The sequence below is a fragment of the Trichoderma breve genome, chromosome 2 (genome assembly GCF_028502605.1).
Source record: "Trichoderma breve strain T069 chromosome 2, whole genome shotgun sequence".
Classification (NCBI taxonomy): domain Eukaryota; kingdom Fungi; phylum Ascomycota; class Sordariomycetes; order Hypocreales; family Hypocreaceae; genus Trichoderma; species Trichoderma breve.
This window is the reverse complement of record NC_079233.1, coordinates 3,358,838-3,379,571: the sequence shown is the minus strand read 5'-3', so window position 1 is coordinate 3,379,571 and position 20,734 is coordinate 3,358,838. Positions and strand designations below refer to the sequence as shown.

The following is a 20,734-nucleotide window of genomic DNA, read 5'->3' as shown; positions in this document are numbered from 1 at the left end:
AGAAGCACCGGCTCCCATCAAAATAAATAAATCAGCCAGTTTAATAGGCGGCGGCAGTATTGGAGCCTTCACTGGTAGCGACGGCCACCAAAGCTTCAAGTCGCCTCAATGAATCAGGGTTGTTCGAACGCTCCTGTTGTTGGCGTTGCTGCTGCTGTTGTTGTTGCATTTGTTGCTGCTGAAGCGGTTGTTGCTGATGGTAATGCTGCTGTTGTGGGTGCTCTTGAGGCTCTCGTGCTGGAAAGCCGGCGAAACCATTGAAGTTGGGATGCACCATTCGATCTACACGGGGGTCCCGCATGTCTTGAGGAGATTGATGCCACCCATGGCCCCTTGGTTCTCTAGCGAGGGTAGGAGCAGACATGGTATGCTGGTGAAAGGATCGACTTGGAGGGGCTGAAGGCTGGACCTGGTGGCTTGGCCTGGGCTGCTCTTCAAATCGGACCGTTGGCGGGTTCAGGCGTGCCTGATCGACCTTGCTTTGGACCGCCTTATGGACTTCAGACGCCCACATCCCGGCGCTGTCGCGAGGGGGAGTCTTGTGTCCTATGTCAAGACGACCTAAACCGCGCTGCAAGCTGACGTCATACATGTTGAGATTCCGCCTCTCATCAGCTTGTATGGCCTCCATCACTGGTGGTCGCAGAGCGGGCTCGGGGTCAACGCTCATGGGAGATGCGTTACGCCTTGGGGGTGAGGCTGAACGAGGAAGAGGATCAAAAGACTCGATACCTGGAAGGCGAAGGTTGGACTGCGGGCCTGTGGGATTCGCGATAGGTGGCGGGGGATTTGGCCGCACGGATTGGCTGAGAGCAGCGTTTAGCTGTGCAGTGCTGCCAAAGCTACGGCTATCAGGGTGCCAGGTTCGCCGCCGCCATGCTTCCTCGCCTGTGCTGCTTGCAATAGACTCTCTTCTACCAGAAAACACAGAAGGCGAAACGATTGGCGAAGAAACCAGATTCGCATTCGGAGGTTGAAAGGCAGCAGCGTGAGAGCTGTTCATGAGCGGGGGTCCAACAGTTGAGCGGCCTGGAGGTTGAACCTGGCTGTACTGGAAGGGGTTGGCTCCTGAGGGAACGCTCAACCGACGACCGGGAGTCCGAGAACCCACGACGTACATGCTCTGAGATCGCGAGTGCGAGTGAGACGCCGGAGACGCCACGCTAGATCCCCATCGAGGACTGCTTTGAGCCGTTGAAAACGTGGCAGATGTTGGCGTGCTGAAATCTCCGGGAGACTGAGGTCGGTAGGAAAAGGTACTGTCGGTGCTGCTACGGTAGGATTCCAGAGATAGTCTGGAGCGGGGATCAGCTGCCATGACGAGAGGAGGAGGCCGTCGACGAGGATCATTCTGGGGACTGTAGGCCGATGCCACAGACGCGATGCTGGAAATGCTAGAGGTTGAGAGAGACTTTGAATGTCCTCGAACGGGGCCGCCGGCGCTGCCACCAGTGGAGGCCCTCGCCCTGTTACCAGCTTGACGAACCCTATCGGTCCTAATCTGCCGCTGAAATCTCGAACCAGTAGCCGCAAGAGAGTCGATGGGGATATCTTCATTGACATGGACAGTTTGGGCATGCTGCCTTAGGTTATCCAGCCTCGAGAATCGCCTGGAACAGTGGCACTGGAAAGGCCGCTCTCCGGTGTGTTTTCTAGTATATCGTTAGCGATATTTGAGAACTCAAAGAGAGAGAAAGCAAAGAAACAAGATCGGGGCGTTAATTGACGTACCGGATATGCCTAGCCAAGTGCTCGCTCCTTGTGAAGCTCAGGTTGCATGGTGGGTAGTCAGTGCAGTAGAAGCGCTGGGACTTCTTCTTCTTGTTCGATCTTGTTCCATCCGCATTCACGCTCTCGCCATCGGAGCCGGCACCATCGTCGGCCATGTCTCCATCCGAGTCGTCCATGTCTACGTCCAGCGAGTTTCGGTTGGGCGACTTGGAGTGCTGCGAGCCATCGTGGTGGAGTGCATCCTCGGGAGACTCAGCTACGGGCGTCACCTGGGGAAACGGACTCGGCGGCAAGGGTCTCTGGCTGGCCATGTTGATGCTGTTAAAGGACGCTCGGGTTGGCGTCTTGCCATCGTCGGGCGAGTGTGAGTGTCCGGGCTGTAGCTGAGACTGCGGCGCTGTGCTGGGGCGAGGGGACGAGTTTTTCGGTGACATGATGTCCTGCCTGGAAATTTCCGCTGCTAGTGGGGTGTTGACAGGGCGAAACGCAGCCGCCATGATGGGCGCAGCGAGGCGACCACGCGGTGATGATGGCGAGTGGTATCGGCAGACTTGCAGGCCGTCAACTCGGCAGTGTCGTGCAAGTCGGAAGGGGAGGAGGTTTGCGAGAGGAGTGATGCAACGCAGAACCGATTACGCAAGAGAGCAGGGTAAAACAAGGTGGCGCTTGTCACTGCCTGTACGTACTCGCACTTGGGGATCGGGTCTTTCGTCTTTCCCAAAGCAAGGCTGCGATGCAGACAGAGTCAGGCTCTCCAAAAATTTGGATGAAGCCGAACGAGATAAGACGAGATTGTTGGCAGCTTGGCAGGCGACTGTGGTGGTCTGGACAGGCGTTGCGAGGGACCGGAAGCAGATTCCACGAAGCTGGTGGTTGGAGCTGGAGTTGCAGTTGCTGAGCCAAGGCAATGGGCAAGAAGGCTGAAGTAGGGCCGAGGGGGAGGGGAAAAAGATGGTGGGGATGTTTGAGGTCAGCAAGGGAGGCGGAGGCGGAAGGTCAGGAAGGACAAGGGGGCAACTAAAGGTAAGGTTGCAAGGTTGCAAGGGCGGCCAGAAAGCTTGTGCTTGTAACTTTGGGCTTTCGGGGTAGCAAAAGGCAAAGAAGCTCGACTTGGGGAATGGATTGATGACCAATAGAGGCAAGGTAGTGGCTGCGTGAGACGATAGAATGGCGCCTCAACTTTCGCTCAGGGCTAGCTGTTGTGCGTGCCAGGTACGGCCGGAGCAGCGCGGGCGAGGAGGTAGGTACTCGTACCAGTGCGGCGACAGCCAGGTACTGGAGTGGTGCTATGGCACGCTGAAAAGTAGTGGCTGCTAGCACCGGCAGTGACCTGCTGCGCACGCTCTGGGTACTTTGCCGCTAGCCGACGACAGCGTCGAACGAACCTGGTGCCTCTCACAGTCTCCAGTCTCGTCTGTTGCCTGAGGCGTCGCTGGTTGCGGCCGTGGGATGGGGTGGATTGTGGATTGTGGACTGTGGATGTGGATTGTGGATGGGATGGCACTGATGGCAATCAGGTTGAGTCCAGTTGAGTTGAGCATGGTGCCAGTCCTAAGGATCTAGCGCTGGGCCATGCACCTCCGCTAGCAGCAACGGTGGCCAGGTTCGGACCACCCTGGCCACTGAGCAGACCTCGTTGCGGCCGCCCCATTGGACGATCGCCAGGATCAGAATCGGAAACCAAGGACGCAGCGACAGCTGAGCAGACCAGCGACAGCATCGACGAGTCCAGCAGCAGGCAGGGGGGCCGCCAGACCCTGCGATCGGTGACACAACGATGCGTGCCTGGTGGGCTAGTTGCTTCTGGATGGCTAACTAATGACTTACTCTGTCTCTAGGCACGATTCGATTTGAATTTGATATCCAAGAGCCGTCGACTGCATACCCACAAGTACATTCGAAGTATTATGATACTGTGCTTCATTCAGCTCGCTCACATACGAATACTTACACCTTGTTACCGCACGGATGGATTAGATTCCTGTTCGGACCAAGGTCAAGCCAGCCAGACGCACAACGCCCTGAGCTTGCCGACGGCGAAATCGAAGACAAGCAGGGGCACCGTGTGGCGATGGCTTGTCTCTGGCTTGCTCGCCTTTTTCTCCCCCAGACCAGACGGCGCGACCCTCGGTGGAGTCCGGATCCGGATTGGCAGGGCAGGGCGCCAACCAAGCTCGTAGCGATGGGCACACATTTATCGACCCAAGGTTCCGAAGGGCTGCTGTTCTTCTTCATTTTTGGCATCCGAGCCCGTATGCACCCGGTATACAGTACCTGCGTGTGAGGCTATACGCAAGGCCGTTTTGGCACAAGACCACAACTTTGCAAACTCGTCGGGTACCTAGCTGAAGACAGCTTGGTCTGTGGATGCTCAAGATGCACTTTGTCGAGAACAAAGACAAAGGCAATCTGGCAGCCTCTGCCACGCAGCGGCTGATGCTCATCAGGTAGCATGTACTTGAGGATACCTGCAATGGGCCAAGGCACCATACCTTTGCTCTAAGCTGCCACATCAGAACCTAGACTCGTACAAGTATGTCCATGCCCAGACAACTTTTTGCTGCGCAGTTGGGGCTTGGCCTCGTCTGTCCTCTTCGGGAAGGACGGAATCCTTGTCTGAGGCGCAAACTGCAGACAGATCGCAGCGCGCTACCGGCGGACAGCAGAGAATGTGCATTCATGTGACTCGTGGCAGCGCCCTGCTACTCGCCCACTCTATTATGGACAAGGTACTGTACGAGTAGTCGCAATGCGATGCGAGCTCCGTCGGCGCCCTGCGATTTCTGATACGAGCGGTTTGGCTCGCTACCTGCTCTATGAGTACTTGTACGAGAAGCTTGAAACACACCAGGCCAGCAAGGCAGGATGACGAGAGGCACCGCAGCGTCACAGCTCGCTCGCTTTGACCGGGGGATCCGCCGGAGATGGCGGACGCGATACTTTTGTGCATACTTTTGCCGTGTCAATAAGCTCCAGGCGGGGAAGTGGGAAAATGGCATGCCAAAGGGCGAAAGGGCAGCAAAAAGTCAACTGTCGATAGTATGGCTACTAGGAAGCATGCAGAGTAGCTGGCATGCCACACAAGATTGAAGGTTTGGCTGCTGCGTGTTCCGCGGGCATGGCGAGAAGGAGGCCACGCAGGCGCCTAAAAAAAGATGCAGAAAGTCTGTCAACTCGTACATCAAAGTAAAGTACCTCGACACCAGAGCGGCCGGGCAAGGGTACTTGGGCGAGCTAGTGGCAGCGACTGACGTAGTCGAGAGGGGCCGACGTAAGGTACAGGTCATCTGCGCACACCTTAGCGTGCGCGGCCCAGGTACATTGACGGCAATCCAGTGGGCAAGCCTCCTGCTGAAAGATGGCGTGGGGCCCCAGCGGCATGGCTAGCGACGCCCGCTTTCCAGGGCCCTCAAAAGGGCGCTTTTTGCCCTTCTTCTTTTCTGACGGTACTGCGGTCGTACATACATGCAGAACTCCCATCGTCTCACAGGTACTTTATCTGCTGAAGAAGTATGGTACTCGTACAGCAGCACAGAGTGAACTGAATGGACAAACGAGCGACAAGCCAGAGGAGTGCATGCATGTGCCGTACTGTGCCTGGACTGTTGCAGCAGCATGGAGATTCTGCATTCCTGGATCTGGCAGGTCTCTACTGCCTTTTGTAACTTAGGTAGGTGACTTACATGTACCATGTCCCTGTCCGCTGCCGTACGAGATAGAGCACGGTTCTGCTGTGATTGATTGATTGATTGAATCCAATCCAATGCTTGCAAAGAAATACAGGTACGAGTACCTCGATGCTACCTCGTGCAGGCTTGTGATAACAGCCAAGGTACTAGGCAGGTACCTACATCCTAACTTACTCGTGCAAAACCCAACCGTGATGTGATTGACTGAGCTGGCCGTGTGGTCCATTACCGCCCAAGAGCGAGCCCGACAAGCACGCACTGATACGGAGCAAAGAAGCGGAACCCCTCCCAGCCCCTTCCAACAGCAAAAGCAGCATGACTTGTACCTGGAGCCCCGTCTTATGCACCCAAGAGTCATTCACAGAAGAAAAAGGAAAAGGAAAAAAAAAAAGATAAAATACAAAAAAACAAAAAAGTGGCCGCTTGGTAGTGCAAACCTTGTCTGCCCTTGGGAAGAAACAGCTTCAAAAACTTGAGGACAGCTTTTCTCCACATGGCTCTTGATGCCTACGCTAACAAGCACCTAGCAGCCTTTCTCTTTAGCTGCTAGTCGTGGGCGCCTAACCATGGCTTGGGGGTTCCCCATAATTTCTTTTCGCAGCCCCCATGCAAGTGATGTATCGGTTTTGGACGACATTCGAGAGTGTGAGAATGGTCGAGTTTCTCGTTTCAAGTGCCAATGTGTGTGCACGCGGGCAAGCAAGGGAGAAGCATATTTTCGCGCGTTGGTGGAGGAATGAATGCGCGTGGGAGGATTTGCCGTTTTTACATGCGTAGGGGAAGAATATATGCCGTATTATACCCTGTGTACTCGTATGTGAGCTAATAAATGCGTGTGCATCACGTTGACGATGCATGTAAATCCTATGATACTAGCAGTATGGAGCATTATAGACATGGGAGTGCGATATAAATATACATAGCATCTCCATCCATACGAGCATGTGGATAGCAGGCATGGAGCGTGCCGAGCAAGCGAGCTTTTCTCCAGCACACACACACACACACCAAAACACCCTGGTTATCGCTCATCGGTTTTCTTTCTTCAAACGATGTGCATCATCAGATCAGAGGCTCTGTCTCAGAAGCCCCGGGACGGGCATCTACCCCCCACAATCTCTCGCCTTACAGGTACGAGCACCAGTCTGGCGCCGCATCAAGCATAGAACACCTTAGGTAACTGTACGAATACCTGCATGCGCGGATTGTGTAAGCTACACGAAGTGGCATTGTCCAAGCAGGTCGCGCCATTGTATCGACCGAATATCCGGAACCGCTGCTTGCATCATAGTCATACCTTCGGCAGATAGATAGACCCCATGCATGTAGGTACGAGCCAACTTACAAAAAGCTGTGCTACCAAGGGTTTCAAGGTTTGAAGTAATCTTTGCAATCGGTTAGCACCATGGAACCAACCGTCCCTTTCAGAAGGGAAACACGAAACATCCCATCATATCCATGTCATAAGTCCGTCGCTCTGTCAACTCTGTGTCACCGCTCGCCTTTCATCCCTCTGCCAAAGAACACTGGCGTTCTGCTTACGGTGGTACAAGTATATTCAAGAAAATCTGCCCCTCGTCAGCATCCAAATATCGAAGAGGAAAAGTTACAAAGTGCAATGGCCAATGATCAAAGTAGACAGACAGACGGTATTGAACTCATAAATATTAGAAAGCCGTATATCACCGACCGGCTTTAATCGATACGAACAGACAGATATGGTTCATCAGCCGACGTCCATTCGGAAACTCTACTTGGAAGAACCGAGCCTAGGTCTCTACGTCGATTTGACCACGAGGCTTCGAGCTAATATAAGGTACACAAAAAGGGAGGGTTTGGCATGCAGTTCCCGGTAGATTGCCATCCCATCCAATCCATCAAAGTTCAAGGTTCCTTTCTTACCCACCCACCCATCCTCCCGAATTCTCCATGTTCGTTCGACGGGAGTCTTCGGAGCTGACATCATTGTTCCTCGTTTTTGCAATGCCATGTGACCAGGGCGGATAATACGGGTTGCACATTTGCCAAAAGAGCTGTTGGTTCTTGCAGGGCCCCGGCAAAACAAGTACGACACGAGCAGAGAGAGAGAGCAAAAAAAGGCAAAATTAGAGGATAGAAGCCGCCAAGAATTGACATGTGCTTTTATTGAATAGTACAATGCAGATGCAGAAAGAAGGGGGTAGCAAGCCGGCATCTCGAGTTCACGTGCGCGAGGAGCCATCAAAAGATCGAGCCGTAGCCATCCATGCCCAAGTACTAATGTAGGTATTAGTATCAAGAAGGGCCGGCATCATTCATGGTGGTGTATGCATAATAGGATTACACCTCAGTCGCCGCTCATGCAGGATGAATCATGTCATGATTCCAGGCTTCATTCGAAATCTATTTACGGCGTAGTACATGTATATAATCATGAAAGCACCACCCCGAACCCGAGTCAAACAGCATGTAATAGCTGTCGTCAGGCCTGTTTTGGAGTTTTCCATTTCCACATCAAGTTGGTCATTACTCTAATCATCCTAAACTTACTCATTAAGCATTATTCAATTTGGCCGTCCCGTAAAGCAGTCGTTAAAAGAGTTCAAACGTCTAGCATGCTTCTCACTTGCTGGGGCGGGGCAGCAATCGAGTTTGTGGTATCTGCACTACCGTTCCTCTGTCCGTTGCTTGCCCCGTGTCGGGACGAGCGACCCCGATCTTCATCCCGATAAGGTGGAGGTCCGTCCTGCGAGATTTCGGCAATCCTCCGAAGCCTCTCGGCAGCTGCTATATCGCTCGGGCTGTTGGGGAAGAGCACACCGGCAACGGACTCGACCATTCGCTCATTCTGTCGGCGCTCAGACTTTCCGTTGTAGCGGTCCGGCCCTGTGGATGACAAGTTCGCAACGCCAGCCCTATCGACCCGAGGGTTGTTCCTTTGAGACATGTTGTTCATCTCGATGCTGGCCGCAGGGTCGTCTTGCTCTCTTTCCGCCTCATCTTCGAATCTGGCCCTGAGTCCGCGCTTGCCTCCGACCTCGTTGACATTTTGGGAAATCTTGTCTCGCATGCTCATAAGGTGATCACCCCTGACGCGCCTCCACCATGCCGGCTTCTTAACTATGCCAAGCTCCCGGTCAATAGTCTCACCCCGCTGTCGCCGTTGCGCAAGCAAGGCCTTATCTTCATTGGGGCTTGCGAATCCATATGCGACTTGCACAAAGATGATTAGCAACGACGGGCCGTAGCCCCAAGCAAATATGACTGGCACGATTCCACCGTAGCGCATGACGGAAAAGGTCCAGTTAAAGGAAATGAGCACCTGGTAAGCAACAAGAGCGCCAGCGAGTGGAATAGTCAAGACGAAGCGCAGCGGAATCGCCTTAACAAGGCCCAATGTACGATTCAACACTCCACGATTTTTCGGCTTGTAGTGGTAGATTGAGTGGCGAAGCGAAAAGACGATTGTAGCCCAAGCGATAACAAGGCAGAAAGCGCCGGCCTTGAATCGTGCTCCAGTAGCAGTGGGAATCGCCTTGGCGAGGGTTTGCTCTGGGGATCGTTGCATTTCCACAAACGACCAGCCACGAGGCACAACGAGGAAGAAGTTCTATATCATGGCATGATAAGCAACTGACCTTACGTAGGTTTGATATTTGACGGTATTGGAAGGGAAACTCACCATCCAGGTCCAGAAGTAGAACCACAAGGGCAGATAAAACTCCACCTTTGCGCGCCGGTCGTCGGTGCGGTAGACAAAGGGATTGGGGTCGATGAACTGCCTCTCTTGCCAGCTTCCCCAGTGCCTCACTGATTCCCAGACTAGCGCAATGGTTCCCTGACATATGAGGAACCAGAAGAAGGAAGTGACAATGATGGGAAGCTCCACGACATGGTAACGGTCAATATCGATGTTGGTGAAGAGGCTGATCAAGGCGCACGCGCAAACAAAGCAAGCCCAATACCACTGCCAGCGGCGACCAATTGGATAGAAGCGCTTTTCCTTGGGTAGATACAGTCTGCCATGCTTGGCCAGAGCAGTGAGCGTGAGCATAAGTCCAACAGCATACACGGCCGCGAAGCCAATTCCCGTGTAGCCCCGAACACCAATTGGATCCACGGCGCTGTAACACTTGGTGGCGTTGATAAAGGTTCCATTGCTGATGAGGAGCTGGGGCTGGTACGGCTCGTACGTCAGATAGCAGCGGGAGTTGTTGGACAGGGTGCCATTGCTGTAGTAGGTGTAGTTCCAGTGCTCGAGGGTGGTGAGGTTGAAGTGGATGCCTCCAAAGACGGTGTCTGTACTGTTGTCGCCTCCGGGAAAGGCCAGCAGGTCCCGGGCATCAAAGATCTCGTACCGGACCATGCTGCTATACGGTTGCGGGCCTCGCGCCGCCGAGTTTTCTAGAGTACCTGTATCCTCGACGACGAATTGTTGTTATCTCCTCCAATCACGGACAATGATCTCGAGGGAGGATTTCAGGTCAGCGACGCCCGTCGCAGTCTGGGACAGAATCAACAACAACAGCAGAGCATAAGAGAATAAGAATAAGAGAAAAAAGGGGGTTGGGTTAGAACAATGGAGAAGGAAGAAAGCAAGAAGCTTAATGCGAATTAGAGTAGAGCAATTGGGGCGTGGCGGGTTTGGCTACAAGGGCCGCTGGGGACGATTGCCGGCGGTGCCGCAGCCGGGACGCTGAAAAGCCGCGCACACCGTTGTACCTTTTTTCGTTATAACGATATTCACCCTTCATTGGATGCGAGAAAAATATGATCGCGGTGTTTTCCGTGGTCAGCCTATGTATGATATCATTGATGATGTGCACAGTGAACAATATCATTGAGATTTAATCTAATGGTGATTGAAAATTGAAGAATTCTAGATACAATGCATTGCATTGTATTAAAGTAAGTTTTATATCTCTTATATACCTTGGGAGCGCGTCATTGTCGTTGTCAATGTCATGATCGATTTAAAGTGCGTTTTAGCGCCAATGTTTAAAAGCATACGCCCTTCAGTAGCCCAGATCTCCGATAACTTTGACAACTCCATCTCATCTCCAAATTACAAAAGAAACAAAGACGGCCGTCTACTGCCCATCCAGCTGCACACAGCTTCTAAAGTTCCTCCGTCTGACTTACAATATTACTCCATATATACTGCGACACTCCAGATAGAACACACAGACACACACACCGTATTCAATCCACGCACAAGCGGTTAAGCTCGCAGCTGCACAGTACAGTAGCTCGCTATTAGTCGTCCCGCTTTATCTGACAAATGGAGTCCAACCCCATGATTCGATGCCAATGCGAAGCCATTTCCTTTCGGGCCGTGCTCCCCAAGCCGCTCTCAGTCGATGTATGCCACTGTCTGGAGTGCCAGAGACAGTCATCGTCGGCCTTTGGTGTCTCTGCCATCTTCCCTGTTGAGGGCATGCTTCCGTTCCCTGAGAGTATTCGGCCTCACGTTGGCATGTGGACACGCAAGACCGACTCGGGATGCACGCTGGAGTGTTACTTCTGTAAGACGTGCGGTGTCAGGGTCATCCACCGGGGTCTGTTGCCTGATGGGACATCACAGTCGACACTAACGGTTAAGGGAGGCTGTATGGAAAACCTGAGCCTGGAGAATGCAAGGCACATCTATACGAGATCTGCCAGAATACCGGTGCCGGAGAGGAGTTGGCCCGGGCCGCCAGATGAATACTGATGGGCAAAGGAATATAGATATCACTTGGCGTGGCGTTGGCATTAGCATTGGATCTTGAAAGGGCACAAAGCATTAATGGGATGGCAGTGAGAGGCAGGGAAGATGAACCTGAGAACACAGAAGCGTCGATTTCTAAGTATGATTCTGAGAGGCTGAATCTTTGATACAGTATTATTCGTCATTTATTTTTCCTTTTCATGATGTACAACATGGCGGCCATTGCCCAAATCTATATGCATGGGTATCCTTTGCTCGATTGAACCAAATCGCCAAGTCTATCGAAGCATGCCAAGTGAGCAATGGAACCCGGATACCTCCCTAATACACTCCTCCACACATGGCCTTCAAAAATCATCGCCCTATGTTGTTCAGCACGCTTCCCATCATAACAGCTATTTCACGATCCCAGCTCGTCTCGACACTGGGCTTCTTCTTGCTGCTGGAAAAGACGTTTGGAGTCTGCCCCCCTTTAATAACTGCCTGCCGAATGGCATCCCCAACAACGTTCTTATTCGTCCGCAGGGTGCGAGCCACAATACCTCCTCGACTAGCTATCTCTTGAACGCGAGCGGAAATGTTGCTCGCCATGGTGCGCCAAAAGTAGGAAATCAAAGAGCTCGTTTCAAAACGAGATAGCAGCAGCTGGAGGAGGCTGTGCTGTTTCTTCTTCGCGGGAGCTGGAAAGAAGGGGTGGACTGGAGTCTCGGTAGCCTCGAGGATCAGCTCAAGCGAGGCAATGTTCTGGCAGTGGGCCACGACTTCGACGAGAGATTTGTCTAGCGTGGGGAGCTGCCCCAGAGATCGCGAGAGCGATGCGGTGCTTCCCTGTAGCGCAGAGCGAACATAGGTATCGAGGGCTTGCAAGAGCAGTTTTGGTGACCACTTGTCTGGCTGAATACCCATAGACGGGGACAGCAGATACAGCGTAGTCATGGCTGATGTCAGCCGTGATCGTGCCTCCTCGCTTTGCGCAAAAGTGATGCTGCTCGGGATGGCGAATTCCCTAATCAGGCGCTCAGACACCTCTGTTATGCGTCGCTCTATCGGTACAATGACAGTGTCCTGTAGATTCTTGATTGCGTTCAACTTTTCGAGTCCATGGCCTTCTTCTCCTGATGACCTGCTGTCCAGCACTTCTCGCAGCGAAAGGATCGTGTATGAGCATCGAACAAGCGCTCCGTAGTCGGTTTTCCCCGTGCTGGGGCCGCCCAATTCGGAGAACTGAACTTGTAGCTGCCTCCCGAGCTGCAGACATCTTCCCATTGCCCTCCCTAGCCTCAGCGTTTCCCACAGGCGCAATGCGACCTGCCGTATCTCCTCCGCCTCTGCATGTTTATCAATAACCTCCTTCTCCAGCTGCTTGTAGCTGTCGTTTAAGCTTGCGATCTGAGCATCGAGCTGGGCAACAATGGCCTTGCTTGCCTGCGTCTGCGATTGGGTGTACTGCAGCAAGGGCACGGCGGAGCGGGTTGTGAGGAGGTCAATGTGCGAGTCGATCTCTTGAGCGTCAAAGAGGACTCGTGACAAGGGTGTTGCGAGATCTAGCGGGGAGTCGTCGGGGTTGTTGGTGGAAAGGACGAGGGAATTGGCGAAGGAAGCAGGTACGAAGTCAGGATCCAGGAACGTCTCGTAGTCGATGTACGAGGGCTCTTCAATGGCCTGGGCATCTGGCAGCGTCGCCATGGTTGGTTGCCAGTAGCTGGACGGGAAGTTGTCGCAATGTCGTTTGGAGTGTGCCTCGTCTCGCCAGATTGGAGGGGCCAGTTCAAGCTCCAGGGGAAAAGTGGCGCTGGTCACTGCTGTACTGTGGCATTAGGCATGTGATTTCACGGCACAGCAGCCACACTAGCGACAACCATGGAACATTTACATCTCGGAAACCCAGATGGGAAGATCAGGATATGCACTGACATGTCACATGCTGTAGCGTATCGCCGTATTCCAGTAGCTCTGCCAATGCCTATAATAGATCAACTCCATACCTTCAGGCTCCATATTAGGCAAATGTTTAGAAACTGGCCTCGGCTGGGCGGAGACTTCGGAGTATAAACTGCAAAGCATGGGGTAGTATTCGTGATGCCATCAGTCCAAGCCAAGGCACAGACGGTGGCGCATTCTTCCGCTGGTTTCGTTTCGTTTCTTCTCCTTATCTAGCTTGGCACTGGCTCAACGATATTGGGTCCATGCCGTTATTTCCAAAGCATTAGTCCAAGTTATTGGAGATGACAGTAATTTGATTAATACCCCGTCCAGGCTTGAAAGGGAGAGGAAACTAGCAAGCAAGTACAATCATAGATCTTTAGTCTGTTGATCTTGTAAGGAAACCAACAATGCAGGTAGATCCAGGTTCACGCATCTTGACGTACCTAGGAGACAACTACATAGCACTCAGGATGTCTCATATTAATAAACACCTACTCGGAGGATATAAATCGGAAGCTATCAATGTTTGATATCTTACATGCCCCCCAAACAAACAGCCACTATTAGCTACGAAGCCCGCCGTCTAAGCCCGCTGCAGGTCAGCAGGCGCGTGAGGATTTGCATGCCATGCATCAGACTTCCAGAGGCGCATCGCCACACTGTATTAGCCTGGGAGTTAATTATAGCTCATTGTTCCAAACAAGAGTCCGTGTTAAACACCTCAGCCTCGATATCAACGGCGCGGTTCCTAACGGGAGCTTCTTTTTTTTTTTTTCTTTATCCTTTCACCCCCAACTCAAGCCTCTGTCGCGGCGTTTGTTCCGTGGCCACGCAACCCCTTGTGCGACAATAAAAGGGAAGCAGGAGGAAAAGAGACGAAGAAAAGATCCGGCCTTTCGCTTGGCCCTTTTCCGCTCTAGCCTGTGCACCGCCTCAAGACGTGCGCCGTACATAATTCCAGGCTTCCCGCGCGCATTACGGAGTACAGGTATTGATCCTTATACAAAGACCGGATTTGCTTTGATTTGATTATTATACCCGAATCCGCACACAGGGTTCGAGGCCCGAATCCCGCCATTCGCACTCGCTGCACCGCTGCACCTGCACCGCTGCAGAAGTGCAGACGCCGCTCGAAAAATACATACCCACCGATCCTCTAGAAGCAGCATCCATACACGTACAGATATAGACGGCTCTGTGTATCGTATCGTATCCCCTCCCCCTCCGAAGCCATGGCCTCCAAACTCGGTGCCACCTTCGTGCCTGGCAGCGACGATGACTATTTTATGCCAGAGGTTGTTGCGCCGTCGCCTCAACGGTAAGATATCCATATCCATAGTCATATCCACATCCTTCCCAATGGTTTCCTTTTATCCCACTCTTCCAGATCCCTGTCTCTAAGCCTCCTTGTCCTTTTTTTTCCCGCCATGTCCCTCCTATCTCCCATTTCGCCTGGATGAGGCTGGACCTTGTCAGAGGCTGAATGGAGCCCTTAAGCCATTCGAGGTGGGGCTGCTGCTGACGTTCTCGTCTTGATCCTTTCGATTAGGGTGACCCCTCAGGTGCCGCAGAACATGCAGGAGGACCTGCAGCGCATGGAACTGGAAGCCCGTGAAGTCCACGACTACAATAGAAGCCGCGAGCCCTCGCTGTCGACCTACACCGGCCAGAAGCCCGATCCCAGAGGCTACGGTCATAGCCCTAGCCACAGCCAGAGCCAGACGCCGAGCCAGACGCGGACAACACGGCTGCCCGACATGGACGAAGACGCCCCTTCATTCTCGCCTTTCCCCAAGGTCGTGGGGGACAACGTGCCGCCGGCCGACGACGAGAAGGAGAACATCCTGTGGAAGGCGCGCAACCATGTGCTGCACTCGCAGAATGTCAACATGCAAATCACTTGGGCCCGCGATGTGCTCAACTGGGCCGAAATCTCCATGGACGCCGCTGCCAGAGAGGCGGCCGAGAGTGGTAATCGCCCCCCAACCCCACGAAAGGAGCACGAGCTGCGCAACGACGCAGTCAACATCATCAGATACCTGGCCGAGCAGGAACACCCAGATGCCCTCTACATCCGCGCCAAATGGCTCGAGTTTGGCAAGTTCGGCGAACGCGTCGACAAGCGCGAGGCCTACTCGGGGTACAAGAAAGCGAGCGACTTGGGCAGCACACGGTCCGTCTACCGCATGGGCATGCTGTTTGAGCAGTCCAACGACATGTCCAAGGCCAAGGAGTATTACTACAAGGGTCTCAGCTTGAAGGATTCGGCCGCCCTGTACCGCATGGGCATGATGAGTCTCCTGGGCCAGCACGGCGAGACCAAGGACTACCAAGGAGGCCTGGAGCGCATTCGAGCCGCCGCCGACAGTGCGGATGAGGATGCTCCTCAGGGTGCGTACGTCTACGGTATGCTCATCGGACGTGACCTGCCCGACATCAGCATACCCGAAGGCATCTTGCCCTATGCTATTGAAACGTCAAAGGTCTATGTCGAAAAGGCGGCCTATCTTGGCTTTGCCAAAGCTCAGCTTAAAATGGGTCAGGCGTACGAGCTGTGCCAGCTGGGATGTGACTTTAATCCCTCCTATTCCCTACATTACTACGGCTTGGCTGCCAAGCAAGGAATTCCAGAAGCCGCCCTTGGTGTTAGTCGATGGTTCCTCTTTGGCTACGAGGGTGTCTTCAAAAAGAACGAAGAGCTGGCTTTCAAGTATGCTCACGAGGCAGCGTCCGCGAAGCTGCCCACTGGCGAGTTTGCCATGGGCTACTACCACGAAATCGGTATCCACGTCAACAAGGACGTTGTTGAAGCCCAGCGGTGGTACCAACTGGCGGCTGACCACGGCAACAAGGACGCCGTCGGTAGATTAGAGTCGCTTAGCCAGGGTGGTAGCGGCCTCTCCAAGCAGGATCACGAAACAACCACCCTGGGACGGATCAAGTCTCAGCACGGCTCTATGAGAGGCAAGCGCCCCGATCGATTCAACAAGCAAAATAACCCAATGCCCACGCTCAGTGAAGGCGATGGTCCAGCACCACTGCCCAAACTCGTCACATCAGTTGGCAACTCTCGAGTCTCACCTTTGCCCTCACCGGGCATGCGTCCCACAATTGTGACGGAGAACAACAGCTTTGCCGAGCCCTCCAGGGCGTCCTTTGTCGATACGGCTGATCGACAGCCGGCCTTTAACATCCGTGTCGATCCAAACGCCCCACCCATGCGTTCTCAGTCTGCCGCTCCTTATCCCGTAGACGATCGGATGCAGCCGCCGCGGAACGCGCCCTATCCAGACGACGATGGCCGGCCCCGCCTCAACAACAACTACCCCCCGGGTCAGGGCCCTCCAGCAGACCGGCCAGGCAGTGCCTTTGGTGTCAGACCACAAGGAAATGGTCCACCACGGCCAATGCCGGGCCCACAGGGCAACATGTATCCTCCTGGTGGGCCGGGCGGTGGCCGTGGCAGAGGCGGACCGCCCGGTCCCGGAGGCTACGGACCACCAGGAGGCGGACCTGGCCAGGGACGCCCATACCCAGGAGACAGCCGACCTGGAAGCGCCCACAGCGGAAACCGCATGCAGAACGGACCGCCCCAGGGATATGGTGGTCCTGGAGGCCCGATGGGCGGCCCTCATGGAGGGCCAGAGCCCGGGCAGTTCGCTCCTCGAACCTCATCACGACAAGATGGGCATCCTGATCAACAGTATCACCCTGGCGGCCCAGGTGGTCCCGGAGGTCCCGGAGGCCCAGGTGGTCATTTCCCAGAAAGGCTGGGATCTCTCCCCGGCCAAGGTGGACCACCAGGAAGAGTCCAGACCGGAGGGCCCCCTCCCGGACATGGACCCGGACCTGGACATGGACCCGGACCCGGGCCTCAAGGTCCTGGAGGCGGACCCCGGCCAGGTCCCGGTCCCAACCGAGTTGGCACTGCTCCTCCGGGACCTGCTCCTCAGCACAGCTCAAGTCCTGCACCAGGCCCAGGCCCTGGCCCGGCTTCTCCTCCAGCCAAGGCCAAGCCATCAGGCAAGTCAGGACCGGCAACGTTTGAAGATATGGGAATTCCGCAGGGCAAACAAGACGGCGATTGTGTAAGTAGACGCCCAGCTCTGCCGTGTATGAGGCATATGAAAGCAGCTAACATCTTGTCTACAGGTTATCATGTAGAGGTTGTTCCATCTACATGTCGTAGCGCATACATTTGCGTGTTTACTGAAGAGAAAGGAGAAGAGAGGGAAGCTAGACACTGGCATACAAAACGTCGATACATGCCTAACGCATACGCCTCCCAGCACACAAACACATCAAACTCCATCTACAAGAGCGCATCTATTTCCGCCTGGTGAGCTGACTTACTTTAAACTCTTTTGTTTTTCTTCATCAAGTGAAGCAAATAAGAATCTCAAAAACGACTTTTGAATTCGGCAAGATATTAAACACAGGGAGGCAGGTGAGGGAGGGAAGGGAAGGGAAAGTGATTGGTTGAAACGATTATTAAAAAGCCTACTTATTCGTTGGCGCTAGGTTTTATACAGTGTATTTTTTTTTATTTTCTCTTGTCTTGTTTTTTCAATACATGCAATAGTGATATATCGTGGGCGAAAGACGGGATTGGGAATTGTGTCTGGAACGCCCCCTCTGTAAATGTATCCTTGAGCGTGATCTGTATATACTATAATACCTAGTACTTACTTTGGTTTAGTATTTTTGTATTTTGAATGTCCTGAGTTACGTACAACTGATCCTTTTTCTTCTTTTCCGGCCGAGAACTGCAATATGATTATTAATAGCATGTCTTATTCCTTCTCAGCCTCTTTCCCTTTTGCTCCTACATGTGACTGACTTACACATGATAGACAGCTGAGCTTGCATACCTATGCAGAGCAGATGCCCTGTAGATACTGCTATACCAACCAATTGCGCTGCTGGCTGTTGCAAATGGTTCCATTGCTTTGCCACCCGTGGACGTTTCTGACCGAAACAAGCAACAACCGCAGCCTCCCCAAGACAGCTATCAGCCACGATATGCTCATACATCCACGCGCATACTCATGGAGCAGTACAAGCATCCACATGTGATCGATAAAAGCAAACATCACATGGCATCTCTGCTTTTCCTTTCCACATCAAGACATGGCCCGAGACATTGCTTCAGCCTGCTCGCGTGGGCTTAGATCCCGCGATGCGGCGATTGACAGCAGCAAGTCACTCAGAGTCACCGGCCGTTCAGGCGTGCTGCTATCGATGATCTCAGGGCTGTTGCACCGGCTAGAGCAAACAACTTGACAGCCTATAACATTCGGCTGCTGGTCGTCTCTCGTTACCGTGCTACTTATACTTCCCGCTTGGGTGAAGTAGGTCGTGTCTACACTTCTTACCCTACCCTGTCGCTTCATCTAACTTCTCTGCTCTCTTCCATCTGTCTTTCCACTCTGTCTTCTCTCCTCCCCTCTCATTTATATCGTTATATTCGACGACGACTGACCAACTCAGCATTGATATTGGGTTGCCAGGACTGCAGGCATCGTCATGAGGCTCTGCTCGCGTCTTCTGGCGGCTGGATGCTGCTCCATGCTGGCTATCGCGCGAGTCAACGCTTCGGAGAAACTCCATTTCGAGTGGGACGCCATCAAGCCCAGCGACGAACTCGAGTATCACGACTGCTATGGCGAGTTCAAGTGCGCTCGCCTGGAGGTGCCCCTTGACTGGCTCAACGAGACAGACACAAGAGTGGCCACCATTGCCATGATCAAGCTGCCTGCAGTGGTACCAGACGACGATCCTACCTTTGGCGGCACCATCTTCACCAACCCTGGAGGACCTGGTAGCTCCGGTGTTGAATTTCTGCTCATCTCAGGCCGTTATCTTCAGTACACGGTCGATAAGCCGGGACGCCGCCATTACGAGATTGTCTCTTTCGATCCCCGTGGTGTTGGAAAAACGACTCCCGCTTCCGACTGCTTCAATGGGAACTTGCTAGCGCGAGACGCTTTCCTGCTCGAAAAGCGCGGTAATGGCGCCCTCACTAAGGGAGACGACACCATTGCGTACAGCCTTGCCATCATGGATGCTTTTGCCCAGCGGTGCCAGGAAGCCGAGGACGCCATGGCCTTTGTTGGAACACCCAATGTCGCACGCGACATGGTCGAGATGGTTGACAGAACCGACGAGCTGCGCAAAAAGGAGGCTGTTCAGAAACGTAAAGGGTATGAAGCACCAGACACGTGCGACTCCGACATGGAAGGAGAGGTTAAGAAGCGATCTGCTCCCAAGAGGAAGTCGGCCGAGCTTCACGACGAACCTGGCAATGTTCCGCGTCTTCAGTACATTGGATTTTCCTATGGCACCGTCCTTGGTAATTACTTTGCTTCCATGTTTCCCGGCCGTGTTGGTCGCCTGATCCTTGACGGGGTTTGCGATATTCAAGACTACACAACGGGGCCAGTACGTTTCTCATACAACAAAGATGCTCTTGTAACGTTTGCTAATAGTTTTCTTCCTATCTCAGGGCTGGCTTACAAATACTGTCGATGCAGATGAGATGTTCGATCGTTTCTTTGAGGGCTGTGCTGCTGCCGGCCCCGAAATCTGCGCCCTGGCTCGCGAGTCGGACGCCCACGGAGCATCCGACATACGCCGTCGGTTTGACGCTTTCCTCTCAGAGTGGGATGACGCACCCAAGCCCGCGCTGGTAGATTCGGGAGACGTCGTTATCGTCACTGGCTGGGACATTCGACTGCTGGCCGGCCTGGTTCTTTATGGGCCTTTGACGCAGTTCAAGGGGCTTGCAAAAACATTGGACAAATTCATGTCCGGCGACCTGACAGACATCGCCACCTGGGCTGTGGGCACAGGCGTGGTGCCCCGCATGAGGGACGCATGCCCCCTAGGTGACGAGGTCTGGCCCGTTGAGATGGAGGAGACTCAGGACGCCGTCGTCTGCAATGATGGCGAGGACATTTCCCAAAGGGGCTTCGCTTTCTGGCACAAGTACGTGCAGAGCCAGATGGACACTTCCAGCATCCTTGGCGCCAAATGGTCTACAATCCGCATCCCATGCTCGAGCTGGCGCATCCGGCCCAACTGGCGCTTCAACGGCCCCTTCACCACCCCCGATCCGGATCCGTCCCTCCGGCCGGGCCGTCCCGCAGCCCCTATCCTATTCCTCTCCAATCGACTTGACCCCGCCACGCCACTGCGAGCCGCCCAGGCCATGGCCGACCAACACCCCGGCGCCCGAGTCCTCATCCAGGAGGCCATGGGTCATACCGCCGTGGCCTCTGCCCTCAGCCAATGCACCAGGAGAGTCGTAGCCGACTACTTCGAATCTGGCATCATTCCTTTGGATCTGCCACCGTGTGACGCTGACTGTGGTCCCTGGGACGAAGCATGCCCACTTCTAGGTGGAACGGGACGCAAAAGCAGAGATGTGGATGCCATGTCTACCTGGTTCAATAGAGACCAGCCCTTAAGGAACAGGAAATCACCGCTTGGCGTACTATAGACACTCATTTTAGTGTAAGATAGCATCTGTATACATTATTCACTCCTCCTACATCGTCGCTCCTTTGTAAAGAGTCGCGGGCCCCTGCCCTTCCAATTCAATATTTGAAACGAAAAGACTATTCGCGTCTATGCCTAATTGTCAAGACCAAGTCAACATAGAAATGCCAGGCTGCGATATGCTCATTGTTCCTCTCAT

General features: G+C 53.7%; 6 protein-coding genes across 6 annotated transcripts; 3 read left to right on the top strand and 3 right to left on the bottom strand.

The window, feature by feature from the left end:
* Positions 1-40: 40 nt before the first annotated feature.
* T069G_03229 (uncharacterized protein) lies at positions 41-2,228 on the bottom strand (the record flags this gene model as incomplete). The annotated part of the gene is made up of 3 exons (XM_056170439.1): positions 41-995; positions 1,053-1,652; positions 1,732-2,228. The coding sequence occupies 3 exons, from the start codon at positions 2,226-2,228 to the stop codon at positions 41-43; spliced, it is 2,052 nt and encodes a 683-aa protein (XP_056031331.1).
* Positions 2,229-8,001: 5,773 nt separating this feature from the next.
* T069G_03228 (uncharacterized protein) lies at positions 8,002-9,765 on the bottom strand (the record flags this gene model as incomplete). Its single annotated transcript, XM_056170438.1, has 2 exons — positions 8,002-9,009; positions 9,082-9,765. The coding sequence occupies 2 exons, from the start codon at positions 9,763-9,765 to the stop codon at positions 8,002-8,004; spliced, it is 1,692 nt and encodes a 563-aa protein (XP_056031330.1).
* Positions 9,766-10,680: 915 nt separating this feature from the next.
* Positions 10,681-11,112, top strand: T069G_03227 (glutathione-dependent formaldehyde-activating enzyme domain-containing protein; the record flags this gene model as incomplete). Its single annotated transcript, XM_056170437.1, has 1 exon — positions 10,681-11,112. The coding sequence occupies one exon, from the start codon at positions 10,681-10,683 to the stop codon at positions 11,110-11,112; it is 432 nt and encodes a 143-aa protein (XP_056031329.1).
* A 351-nt stretch (positions 11,113-11,463) lies between these two features.
* Positions 11,464-12,795, bottom strand: T069G_03226 (golgi transport complex subunit 5 domain-containing protein; the record flags this gene model as incomplete). The annotated part of the gene is made up of 1 exon (XM_056170436.1): positions 11,464-12,795. The coding sequence occupies one exon, from the start codon at positions 12,793-12,795 to the stop codon at positions 11,464-11,466; it is 1,332 nt and encodes a 443-aa protein (XP_056031328.1).
* Positions 12,796-14,267: 1,472 nt separating this feature from the next.
* T069G_03225 (sel1 repeat domain-containing protein) lies at positions 14,268-17,199 on the top strand (the record flags this gene model as incomplete). The annotated part of the gene is made up of 4 exons (XM_056170435.1): positions 14,268-14,353; positions 14,585-16,476; positions 16,540-17,123; positions 17,188-17,199. 4 exons carry the CDS (start codon positions 14,268-14,270, stop codon positions 17,197-17,199), a joined length of 2,574 nt encoding a protein of 857 aa, XP_056031327.1.
* A 1,362-nt stretch (positions 17,200-18,561) lies between these two features.
* Positions 18,562-20,536, top strand: T069G_03224 (TAP-like protein domain-containing protein; the record flags this gene model as incomplete). Its single annotated transcript, XM_056170434.1, has 3 exons — positions 18,562-19,476; positions 19,541-19,634; positions 19,695-20,536. 3 exons carry the CDS (start codon positions 18,562-18,564, stop codon positions 20,534-20,536), a joined length of 1,851 nt encoding a protein of 616 aa, XP_056031326.1.
* Between the last annotated feature and the right edge of the window lie 198 nt (positions 20,537-20,734).